Source organism: Musa acuminata, chromosome BXJ2-7 (genome assembly GCF_036884655.1).
Source record: "Musa acuminata AAA Group cultivar baxijiao chromosome BXJ2-7, Cavendish_Baxijiao_AAA, whole genome shotgun sequence".
Classification (NCBI taxonomy): Eukaryota; Viridiplantae; Streptophyta; class Magnoliopsida; order Zingiberales; family Musaceae; genus Musa; species Musa acuminata.
The window spans coordinates 25,313,511-25,326,434 of NC_088344.1; the positions used below are offsets into that span (position 1 = coordinate 25,313,511).

The 12,924-nt window shown below is 38.4% G+C and overlaps 1 protein-coding gene across 3 annotated transcripts; it reads left to right on the forward strand.

Moving 5' to 3' along the window:
* The first annotated feature begins 4,993 nt into the window (after nucleotides 1–4,993).
* LOC103992095 (condensin complex subunit 2) lies at nucleotides 4,994–12,497 on the forward strand. 3 transcript variants are annotated; one of them, XR_010488749.1, is made up of 14 exons: nucleotides 4,994–5,342; nucleotides 5,529–5,630; nucleotides 5,728–5,845; nucleotides 6,512–6,585; nucleotides 6,656–6,716; nucleotides 6,797–6,997; nucleotides 7,102–7,391; nucleotides 7,460–7,604; nucleotides 7,686–7,939; nucleotides 8,024–8,054; nucleotides 9,199–9,338; nucleotides 10,050–10,160; nucleotides 11,944–12,352; nucleotides 12,396–12,497. XR_010488749.1 is itself a non-coding variant. In XM_065117667.1 (13 exons), the coding sequence occupies exons 1-13, from the start codon at nucleotides 5,055–5,057 to the stop codon at nucleotides 12,151–12,153; spliced, it is 2,019 nt and encodes a 672-aa protein (XP_064973739.1). In that variant the 5' UTR covers nucleotides 4,994–5,054; the 3' UTR covers nucleotides 12,154–12,473. The 3 variants fall into 3 exon arrangements, 2 of the variants coding, with proteins under 2 accessions (XP_064973739.1, XP_009409960.2); XM_065117667.1 differs by having other exon boundaries at nucleotides 11,950–12,473; XM_009411685.3 differs by having other exon boundaries at nucleotides 11,944–12,471.
* The last annotated feature ends 427 nt before the right edge of the window (nucleotides 12,498–12,924 follow it).

Here is a 12,924-nt window from a genome sequence, read left to right on the forward strand (position 1 = left end):
AGTGATGCTATAAATAATGTTTGCACAATGCCATCCTTGCATCACCAAGAGATATATGAAACACTGTGATTAGAAATACCTTGAGTGATGCTATAAATAATGTTTGCACAATGCCATCCTTGCATCACCAAGAGATATATGAAACATGTGCTATAGTTTGCATTATGTCTTGAGTTGATATCCTATTTTGTGAAGTAAATGCAAACTTGCTAGAATGATAATATGTGTGCATCATGTAATAGTCCTTCGAGCTTTAAATGATAATGTTCAATTACATGATGAATAGTCACAAACACTATCATACAAACTTGATGATGAATGTCAAGCTTTGACATCATCCTTGAAGAGATACATCATGATAGGTATCATGATGGGAGTATTGATAAGTTTAACTGATCTAACTTATCAATACGTCACTTGAATTCTTAGGTCTTGAATTCAAGGTTGACTTATCTCAACTATGGCATATAGACAGGGGGAGTTAAGGATAACTCCATTATCAATTGATTGTCATCATCAAAAAGGGGGAGATTGTTGAATCTCGGATTTTGATGATGAAGTCAATTGTCATTTGTTGTCTAATCTATGTGTTGAGATAAGTGTGCAGGATTAACTACGATGAAAGATAGACAAGCAGCAGGAGTTGCGCCGGAGTCAAGTTCATGATCACGTTGGGAGTTCGAGAGTTCGACGGAAGTACGGACGGTCGTCGGAGGTTCTGCGGGAACAGATCCGAGAAGTCCAGAAGCTTGCCAAGCGAAGCTCGTCGGAACTCGCCAAGTGGATCGTCGCAAAGTCCAGGAGTTTGCCGGAAGTCCGCAGAAGCATCACCGAGGGTTCATCGGATGATCGACGGAAGTTCGCCGGAAACTCGCCGGAAAAAGCAATTGACGTACCGAAGCAAAGCTGCAGAAATTGTCTTAGATTTAATCGTAGTTAGCACGGTGATTAAGTTAGAAATGGGAGGTGATCCCATTAGCTTAATCTTGGGGCAATTGGGCCCCTGAAGAACTCAAGTTGGGTCGAATGGTTCAACCCATTCGAACCCAAGAAGCTGTGGGAGGTGCAACCGCCCAGGCAGGGAGGTGCCACCGCCCAGGCTAAGTCTCCCAGCGAGACTGGGAGGTGCAACCGCTCCAGCCAGGCGGTGCAACCGCCCAGGGCTCAGTCTCCAAGCGAGACTGGGCGGTGCAACCTCCTCTGTCAAGCGGTAGCACCGCCTGAGCTCAAGTTTCGAGCTCTGCCTGGTGATGCAATCACCGAGCTCAGTCTTCGAGCTCTGGAAGAGAAGTACGACCTCTCTGGCCAGGAGATGCACAGCCTAAGCTCAGTCTTCGAGCTCTGGCAGAGAGGTGCAACCACCTCTGGCAGAGAGGTGCAACCACCTCTGGCAGAAAGGGGCGATCACCTCTGGCAGAGAAGAGAAACTTCTCTGGTCAGGAGATGCACCGCCTGAGCTCGGTCTTCGAGCTCTGGCAGGAAGGTGCAACCACCCCTGACAGAGAAGGTGCAACCGTCTGAGCTCAGTCTTCGAGCTCTGCCAGGCGGTGCCACCTCTCCAATCGAGAGGTGCAACCGCCTGAGCTCAGACTTCGAGCTCTGCCAGGAGGTGCCACCTCTCCAGTCAAGAGGTGCAACCGCCTGATCCCGGAATTTCGGGATTTGATCGTTTTGAGCTCGAAATTTGAATTGGGTTGGGGCCTATAAATACCCCACCCATTCAGCACTGAAAAGAAACAGACCCACACCGAAATCTTGATCTTTTCTGTGATTCTAAGAGCTCAAAAGTGTTGTAAAGCCTTTAAGTCTCCTCCTTCTGTTCTTCAAGTTTTCAGTTGTAAAGTGAGGAGAGAAAGGTCTGTAAAGGTTGTCTCCTGAGCCTGTTAAAAGGAGAGAAACTGTAAAAGGGCAGTTTGGCCTTCGCCCATTGAAGGAAGGCCCCTAGTTGACGTCGGCAACCTCGTCGGTGGAGGAAGCCAAAAGTGGAGTAGGTCAAGGCTGACCGAACCACTCTAAATCTCTGGTTTGCGTTTATTTTTGAGCACTTTATCATTACTGCAAACCTCCTCCATTACTACTACTCTCTGCGCTTTCACGAACAAGTTCTAAGTGCTGTTCTTCCGAATCTGCATTCAGACGTAAATTCGTATTTTCGTACATTACAGTTTACGTTTACGTTTGATTCTGCAGAACTGTCTTCGGTGCTTTTACGAAAGAGTTTCTTTGCAGTTTACACTTACATTTTGATCCTATTGATAACTGCAAACTGTCCTCTACAATTTTACGAACGAGTTTCAACATTTAGACGTAAAACTGCATTTAGACGTAAATCGGCTTTCTTCTCACAATCATCAGTTCTCAGTTCACGTTTACGTCTTGATTTCAACTGCATACTGCTCTCTGCGAGTATACAAACGAGTTTCAAAGTTTAGACGTAAATCTGCGTCTAGACGTAAAACAGCGTTTAGACGTAAATCTGAGTTTAGACGTAAAACTGCGTTTAGACGTAAATCTGAGTTTAGACGTAAACTGCGCTTAGACGTAAAACTGCGCTTAGACGCAAACTGTGTTTAGACGCAAACTGCGCTTAGACGCAAACTGTGTTTAGACGCAAACTGCGCTTAGACGCAATCTGCGCTTAGACGCAAACTGCACTTAGATACAAACTGAGAATTAGCTTTTGCATCATAATAGTTTTTTTTTTATTGAACGAACGCAGCTTTTGGTTTTTAATCGCTGTAAGATTTCCGCTGCACTAATTCACCCCCCCCCTCTTAGTGCTCTCGATCCTAACAATCATTGGATTTATGATGTGCTTGAGTTGAAAGAATTACAATTGGAAAATGTGCATACCAATGAGAATGGATCAGATATGTTGACAAAGTCTTTTCCTAAGGAGAAACTTGAAATACGTAGGTGAAGAGCAGGCTTGGTACAGCCCACCATATAAGCAGAAGGGAAAGAATTATTAAGTCTAGCCTATATGTGGGCTTGAACTAATGATTTGGACTTATAGCACAAATCAGCAATTAAAAGTAAAAAGAGGCATTCAGTTTAGGGCAGCAAAAGAAAAGGGTTTTGTGTAGCGACGTGCGTTCATGCAGCATGAGAATAACGACGTAAAGAGAGAGAAAATAAAGTTTCTGAGTTTTCTGCTTGACGATAGGGGGTTTAACTTTATCAATTTTGACCCAAATTTTATGTGGAAAATCCTTGTAGCAAGCTCTACAATCCTAATAGTGTTGATCTATAGTTTACTCTCTCTGAGATATTTTTCTGCGATATCCATTTTGTGAAACCTAAAATTCTCTTATGATGAGATCCATCTATATGATGAAGATATATTATTCTTGAGCTAAGATATATAATCTTGATGTTATTGTGATCCTCTTGCTATTTTAAAGAAGATTTATTGTAAACATGTTATCATGACTATTGATAGTGGACTACGGTCCCTTAGTTTTTTCCGCATTGGGTTTTTCACGTTAAAAAATTAATGTCAATGTGTGATTGATTTATTGCTCTACTGTTTATATGTTCTGGTTAACATGTGATTTTGATATCAAGTTGATATTTTGAGGAACCCATACACAAATAGTGAAAAGAATTATTTTACTTTAACATATTTGTTTCCTAACAACTAACCAGTCTTAAAGTCAACGAAGCTAAATCAATATGCTTTCTGAAAGATTATGACCCACACGCTAAAATATCATATGTGCAATCTTGCTTAATATTAGGGAATGACACTTGCTTAGGAGTTATCTTAGCACTTACACAACTAATGATAAACTTTTTGAAATATTCCAATAGATATTGGTTTTCAAGCCTTATAACAAAATTCAAGGTGGCAAAAAAGAGTTTCCTTTCATAAGCTTGGACAATAGTGTATAAATTCTATTATAAATATCGTACTTTATGAACTCTTAGATTTCTTTAAAAAATATTTAAAAGCTTAATACTTGGGACAATGGGATATCCTCGAAGAATTGTAATACTTGGGATCATAATGCCAACCCTAAAGAGAATAGGGGTCTTGGCATTAGAAATCTTCATCTAGCTAAACAGGATGTGTTGGGGAAGCACATTTTGCATATGCTCAATAAAGATAATATCATGTGTCTAAACATTCTTAATGTTAAATATAGAATCTTAATCCATGAAACATTTGTAGAAAATATCTACCTCTCGGACTTGGACGAGAATTAACAAAGCTATATGTTAAAAAAAAAGTAATAATATTGATATTTAGAAATAATCTTGACTTTCTAAGATCAAAATTTCTTTGTTAAAATTACTATGAGGGAAGTTATATGTCGTTGAATGGTTCTCGAGATTCAATGGAATAATATTTCCTATCCAATGTCCTACATATAAGTTATGCATGGATTTTACTTTTTATTTTTAGATTTATGTAAGAGCCAGCCAAGAAGAACTATGGATTTCTCCTATTACTAGATGTTGTTTTCTTTTATTTTTCTTAACAAAAGATAACCATTTAAGATAGGATTTAAGCTTGGGATCTTACAATCATATGTAATAAATAAATAGAGAAGCTCGACTAATTTTGCAAGAGTATAAGAATTTTCTCACTGTTGGAATGAGAAGGATTTTAGCTCTGAATCTGAACTTGTGTGACATTATGAGTAATTTGAATTCCGTTGTTCTTCAAAAGAGAAAAAACACAGGCACACACGCAAATACACCCACACAGCTCAACGCTCTAGCACGGCCCAACGAGCTTAGGCCGGCCCAACATTGAACCCGGCCCGTGTATCGTCACGTGTATTGAACATGAAGAACAATCGTTTCGAAATTACAAGAACCGCCACAGACGAGAGACTTGATGGCAAGATTACCCACACAGCTCGACACTCGTAGCCCGGCCCAACAATCTTAGACCGGGCCAACCACTAAACTCGGCCCGTGTATCGTCAGGGGATCTCCAACAAGTAGAATCGTTTCGAAATTACAAGAACCGCCACAGGCAAAGAAAAAGAGAGGGAACTCGAATTCCAGTCCGAGAGCCACCGCCCTGCTCCGATCCATTCGAAATGGGCGATGATGACTACGGCCACCGCACTCCGCTGTCCAAGGCGCCCCGGGCCGCTGCGCCGAAGACCCCGATGGCCTCCCGGCTGCAGTCCCCGCCGTTCCCCCTCGGCTCCAACGACGACCAGCTCGAGCGCGCCCAGGCACGCGCTGCCGCCCGCGCCGCCTCCGTCCGACGCAGGTCCTCCGCCCCCAACCCTTCCTTCTCCTCCGGCGTGGCCAGCGACTTCATGGACCGCAGCCAGATCATGGATCTCTTTCATAATTGCATCAAGCTCGCCAGCGAGAACGTCCGCCGCCTTTCTTCTCGATTCACATTGCTTGGATCAATTCTTCTTCTTCTTCTTCTTCTTTCTTTTTTCACTGTCATTTTATCCCTTGGATAAATGAAAGTTCTAGGGTTTCGGTTTTCCTTTCTCGATTACGCATCTCCTTTTGAGTTCTCCTTTTAATTTTAAAATTGTTTTTTTATGCAGAAAATTAACCAGAAAAATACATGGGAGCTGGGCCTGATAGATCACCTCAGTGAGATCATCAGGGTTAGTCCTGAAGACGATGATGAGACCAATTTCCAAAAGGTCCCCCCCTTTCCCTCCTCGAATTTAATGAGTTTCTAATGTTTCGTCATCTTAATGGCATGTAAAACGAATCTTTTCTGAATGTAAAATTGGTTAGGCAAGTTGTACTCTGGAAGCTGGGGTGAAGATATACTCGATGAGAGTTGATTCAGTGCACTCGGAGGCATATAAGGTTCTTGGAGGGATCAATCGAGCTGGCCGAGAAGAAGATAATGGTTAGGATCTTCTGCTGCTAGACCTTTTCATAGCTAAAACGATTAAAAATCAGACAACTCTAACGTTTGATTGCTAAAAGCATTCTCTTCAAGGTGCTATTTAAAATTTCAAAGACAATTAGCTTAATAACTATCATTATATGAAGAATTTCTTATCAAAAAGAAAGTTAAGAACTATGTTAGGAAGTGGATACAGTGTTAATTCCTTGTCTATTGTTACAAGGCCTTGATGAAGTTATCAGGTTTTTTTTTTTTTTTTTGCTCTTGCAGCCTAGCTCCTGTGTCTGCATATCTATAGTTCCTATTAGGCATTGTGGTTGTTGGGTTATTGATAAAGAGAAATTCAGCAACATGGCTGGTCCATTCTTTCTTATCTAACCTATGATTCCTTTCTCTTCCAGATAACTGAAAAGCAGAATTAAATAATATTACAGAAAAAGAAAATTTTAACAATGAAATGCCAACTCTAGAGTTTGCTTTCCTTCTGTCTGAGTGAATCCACAGATAGCTACTTCAAACTCATCCCACATCTAAATATGCTAGTTTAAGTGTGAAAATCATCCATCCTCACCTCTCTTGTAACTATTTATGAATTCAGGGTAAAATATGTCAGTGATTTAGTTGCTAATAGTGTTTAGTCACCAATGTTACAATATCCAATGACAGATAACATGGAAACAGTTGATAACATTGATACTGCACAAGCAGATGGCCTTTCTAAGAAGGACCTGGAAAGAAAGGTACTTATATTTCCTATAATAATTAGTTTTTAGGATGTTGCTTTAAGCTCACCCCACTTAATAACTGCAGATGTCACCTCTGTTGACATTGGAGTCATCTTTCGACGCGCTTAATTTGAAAAAGTTTGATGGTAACGCTTAATGCTTCTGCTATGAATCCAAGAATTATTTGATACGTAAGTTGAAACTAATTAGTGAATCTTACATTCAGTGGCATTCGTTGTTGATCCTCTGTATCATCAGACTTCTGCACAATTTGATGAAGGTGGAGCTAAGGGTCTTCTATTGAACAACCTTGGAGTTTATGGTGGTTGTCGTGTACTTTTTGATTCATTTGAGTACCCAGAAAAGTGCATGTCATCTGGAATTGAAAATGACCAACCTGAATTTATTGATCTTTCATTTGCTAAAGGTATGGATACATGTTATGAAGTACTTATATTGTGAATTTAACGACTATTTATATATTTGTGAGGTTTTTGCTAATTGAAAAAAAAAACACTTCCTTTTATGCAGATTACATTGAGAAAATGATGATTTATATGCCTGCAACAAATGATATTTCACCAACACTGAGGGATATTGTTAATCAGTTTGATGAAGATAATCGTAGACCACCTGACATAAATTGTTCGGCTCAAGTGCCATTGGTTGACGATTATGTACCTGAGAACAACCACATAGAGCTGGGTGAAATTGCATCTGATGATGATTGTGGACCTTGGAACCTTGATCATGATCATCAGTTGAGCATAGTTGATGACAACTCTACTAGCACAAACCTGAATTTTACAAGCCACCAGGAGGCATGTTTTGCAAATTATGCTAAACTTGTAGTATATTATTATTATTAAATATTTGCATTGTTACACAGGAGGATTTTGACTGCACCTTTGGTGGTCCTATTGTGGAAGAAAAGTTTGAGAAAATTGCTGATTTCTTGTCTCTAGGCTTGGGATTTACTTCAAAATCAAATGCTTGGGCAGGACCTGATCATTGGAAATATAGAAAAGTCAAAGGTAGATACCCAAGAATTGATTTACTTTTACTTTATCAGTCTTAGTTTGGCCAGCTCAGTTATTTTAAGGAAATGATTGTAGGTACAGAACAAGTTCAACCACCGGATACCAATTCAGAAATAGTAAACAGGAAGCCAAGGAACCGAAAGGAAGCTCGTGATGTTGATTTCACAAAATCATTGGAAAATGATATCTCAGATATCTTTGCACCTCCCAAGAATCCAAAATCATTAACTTTACCTGTGAACAAGGCAACAGTTGTTATCACACTTCCAGAAGATTGTCATTACCGACCCGAAAGTCTTGTCAAGTTGTTTCTACTTCCCAATGTTATGGTAAGTAGAGGTGTCAAAAGTTATTTGGTTGTTGCAAAAACACTTTATCCATCTTAATTGACAATTCTTTCAACTTCTTTTTAGTGTCTAGGAAAGAAAGGAAGAAAGTTTTCTGGTAAGTTTTGTTTTTCCTTCATGTGCATTATTATGATGCATCACTTTCATAAATTCGTCCTCTCAATTTCTTCCACTTGTAGTGTAGTTGAGTATTTAATATATTGAAACTTCTTATCTTATTTTATGACACTTTGCTACTGCAGTTCTCCATAGCTAAAGCGATGATCAGCAAATTTTGTGGCTTAGAAATGTAATTATGAAATATATCCTATAATTAAAGAATTTTGTCTTGGTTCAAATGAGAATTGTGGTATATAAAGCCAACAAAAGTGATCAATTGAAGCACCTAAGGAGAATGCCTACGCATACAAAGTTTTTACTTCTCATCAACATGTACTTCGCTTACCATATGCTGCAATACCAGTCTGAACTTTTCCTAAGAAGTTTATACAACTTCTCTCTTCTCATAACATTGAGGCATGCCTGCTAATCCTTATTTCTTGTCCTTGCTTAGAAACACTTTACAAGGAATTGGGTAGCACAATCTTTTCAATCTAGAAACCCTAGAACACCATTAGGTTTATTAACTATTTGTTGAAAAACTTCTGGGAAAAGGAGTGGAACAACAAGAATTAGATGAGAGAGACATGAGCTGAAAGAGAAAGAAAAAGACAACTGATCTATTAACTGTTTTTGTAGGAGAGAGAAGTTGAAGTCTCTCTTTGTACATAAGAGACAAAGGGGGTACCCCTTATTATTTATTCCCTCTTCCAATAGGTTCATAATAGGAATTTTCCATTAAAGGAGGTGCTCCCATTCCTCTCATAATCCTGTTAGGAGAGGTGTTGGTACCTTTCTTCTCAAGCTTAATCAACATATAGGCCTACTCATGGTAATATGGGACATCATTTTCTTAATTGCTTAGATCATGAATTTTTGTAGTAGATCACACTATTTTACTAGTGATTTATCATTTATCATATCAAATCTAATTTTTTATGGTCTCAATTAGATTTAATAACTTGCTATAGAAACATTTATGTGAATAAGAAGCCAACTACCACATAAATCAGTTTAACTACTTTGCTTTTCTTGGCCTTATTGTTTTTGTATTTCATACTAAAAGGAAATTTAGTCTTTGCTTTGTAAAAGGCAAATTATGTGCAGATTCTCTTTTGATTGCTAAACAAATGTTTGCACAGATGAACCAAGACAAGATGATGAGAGCTCTGCTCAATTAACATCATGGGATAATGATAGCACAACATATGATAACTTTGATGATGGGACTGCCTGTAGTGATGCAGACGATCCAGGGAGTCTTGTTTGTCAACCACGCCAGGTTTGTACTCTCACTTTTAGAATTGAAGTCCTTCGGTACTTCCAATGTACTGCTTATCCACAAGAATGGAAGGATACTTTACATCACTCATGTTCTGCCATTTTTGCAAGTGCGGATGCTTGCCAAGGCATCTATAGAAGCAAGATGATCACTATGCTCACTAAGGCATCTTCATCAAGTTTCATTTGTAGGAGAACATGTGAACAAATAGGCCTGAAATTAAGGTTCTGGCTATAATCACATTTGATGCATAAAAAACTTGCTGTTATATCTGAAGGATTTGAACTTAAACATTGCAATCCAAATATTCTTCTTTCCTAAAATGTCCTGTCTGAAGTGAGGACTTTATGCAGCTTATGAAGCTAAAGCTTGATCAAATACTTTATATGAGAAACTTGAGGCCTCAGAAATTGACTGTAAACCCGATGAGGCTGAAATCTCTTCCCATCAACTGTATTAATCTGCCACATTCAATCTGAAAGAGTCATTTATATAATATTCCATTTTTTGAGAAGCCCCAGATTAAGAATATCGTATTGCTGCTAATTCCATAAAATACGGCCCTAAGTAGTTGCTGACATGAAGGCCTTGTTCTTGTTACGTTGGTTCTTTGCTGTGAGGGTCTCATGTACATCCTATAGGCTTTATCATTTTTGGAAATGTTGCTAACTGTACCGTATCATATTAACCTTTGTTCATTCTGAACTGAAGGTAAGGAAGGTGGATATTCAATATGATAAGGTATCTAAACAAGTTGATGTTCATGCACTGAAAGATATGCTCTGGAATCATATACAAGATTCGGTTCAAACCTCTAATGTGGTAAGTCCTGTCTTTTTTTCTTTATTTTGAGGTTGGTTTGCGATAAGGGGAATATATACCTTGCTAGTTGGATATCTTTGCTTGAATATTTGTTGCAATATCATGTATCTTTCTTACAACTTTTCCAACCACTTACAGATTTGATGTTTCTCAAAATGTAACAGCATTATTTTTCTTTTTAACAATGGGAAAATTCAATAAGTTCATGGAAATTGGCTCTGTACTAATGGAATCTCATCATCCATTGAAAATGGTTACTCCATTATACTCTCTCTTTCTCTCTATAATCATAGGACGAACCATTGACATAGCACAAGATGTTATAGTTTTTGAATGAATAACCATTGACATTGACATAGCAGAAAAATTTGAATAAGCAAATAATGATTGTGTTCATTTTCATGCTTTAGATGCACAACTGACAGCAGATAGAAATATAAATATATAAATTCAGCAATACTACATGACACAGAAGGGCAGGAAGCTGCTTGCACAGCAGAGTCATCTTTTAGAATCCATATAGAGTCAAGTCAGATTGTACTTACTTTTTTTTCTTTTTTTTATGGATAATTTTTTACATATCTTTTGCTGTTATGTTAGGGAGCCCTTAGAGTTATATTTTGAGTCAAACTTTTGTTTTTTAAGCCCTTCTGTTAGCTACATATAGACTTGGAAAAACCTTCAAGTTATTAGGAAGCAAATTTTGAAGGATGTTTAATTCCATCCATGTGCAAAGTGTGTTTCGTGTGAGACCTGAAATCCCAGGTAAAGAGTTCTAGGAATGAATTTGGGTATAATCGTTTTCTACTTCGTTTGTTATTTTCTTCATCTCTTATATTCTTTATTTCTCCTGTTGGTCCTCCTTTATTTCTCTCTTCCTGTAGCAAACCAAACGGAACAATCTGCTACATTCCCCAGATGGTACTATAAGTGGTATTTTTCTTCCACTGACTGAAAAAAATGAATTTCTAATCTGTATTTCCTCATATTTCATCACTGTAGCTTGTTTATTTGTCCAGTTAAGTGACTTAAGGTTAAATTCTTATAAAACACATTAGAGTTGATGCATTTCATATCTTGTCCTCATCACTGTGATCACTGTAACATGAAGACAGGCTATGATTCAAGGCCTTACTCTATTGTTATATCCGTAACTTTTATATGAGATGGTAATATACAAGAATGCCTATATCCTATCGTAACACTATTTCTGTCTACTGTTCGAAATTGATGGTTGACTAGACCTGACCTGGAATCAAGGCAAAGGCACAAAGTTTACTACAAGGATTAAAGAAATCTGGTTTATAAGGTATTGGAGGAATTAACATGTTCATGGATCCAACATAATAGGAGATTAGCGCCCCTGCTGACCCTTGGTGGGTCAGCTTTGCTCTCACTCCTTGCTTTAAGTATATGGAAGCCATCGCAGTAAAGGACCAAGTTCCCTGCTTTGGTTAGCGCCCCTGCCGATCCTTGATGGGTCACATTAGCGCTCCCTGCTTTGATCGGCCTCTCTTAATTTGCTGAGCCTGTGAACCAAGTTCCACAATTTCAAAATAGAATTTGATTTCTCAGTTATTGATTAAAGTGTTGATTAATAATCTTAAAAACCATCGAGTTCTTGTTAGAAATAGGTTACATTTGTCATTTCAAGTTTGTCTAGTGCATTTTTAGAACTAACTGATTGAGTCTTGGGTTGCAAATTTCACATTTCTTTTCCTTTCCTACGTGGTCTGGGTTGATTTTGCTCTCAGATCTCATATTTGCTAGTATTTATTTGCAGAAACAGGATTGTGAAGCCACAGTTTCTCTGAGGCAGGTTTTGCAACACTTTCCCACTGACTGCCCAGCAGCTGCTGCCAAGGATATCTCGCCACATCTAATTTTCATTTGTCTGTTGCATTTAGCTAATGAGTACTCCCTCAGCATCCATGATCATCCTAGTTTGGATGAACTTGATATACACATTCCCTCTTCGGCACTTGTCAAGTGATACTACCCACCCGAATGGTCACAGTGCACTTCCTGTTCCCATGGCACAGGAGTATTTCAACTGTGGAAGCTCAAGTTGTAAGATGCTGATGTACTAGGAGATGATGTTGGTGTATGTTAGTTAGGGTTTTCCGGGTACTGGTACGTGTTGCTTGTTCAATTTCTCTTCTTTGTTAAAGCTCCATCTGATGGATGAAAAGGTTTATAGCCTTATGCATTGTATGATAAATTAACATGTACAAGGTTTATAGCCTTATCTATTTGCGAAGCATTCTTAAAAAATATTTAATAATGTTTAATTAGAGGCAATCAAAATCTTTTTGCTTCTGAATTGGCCGTCTTGTCCATGTTTGTATTAATTCTGACACCATGGATTATGGATTATGATGACAAGTTAACCTCGCTAGGGTTTAGAATCAACTCCACTTTCTCCAAGTGTGTGCTGCAGCAGTGGTCATCTAGATCTGGAAAGTGAAAGTTTAGCTTTGCATTTGAAGTAGACCAACCTACTGCAATCGTGCAACTTCGAGTTCCGCATTTGGGGAAAGGCTAAAGAGGTACAGGAAAGTTAAAAGGTTTGTGATACAACAAAACGCTCTCTTTTCGTGTCATCTGCCTTGGATTTATGGTGATATGTCTCATGATGGTAATAACAAAATTGTATATAACACAAATTATGCCCAACATTTTATTGCCTTCTCTAAGCCTTGCATGTAATAATACACAAAAAAAAAAAAGGTTTGCACCACACACAATTATCGACAATCATTAG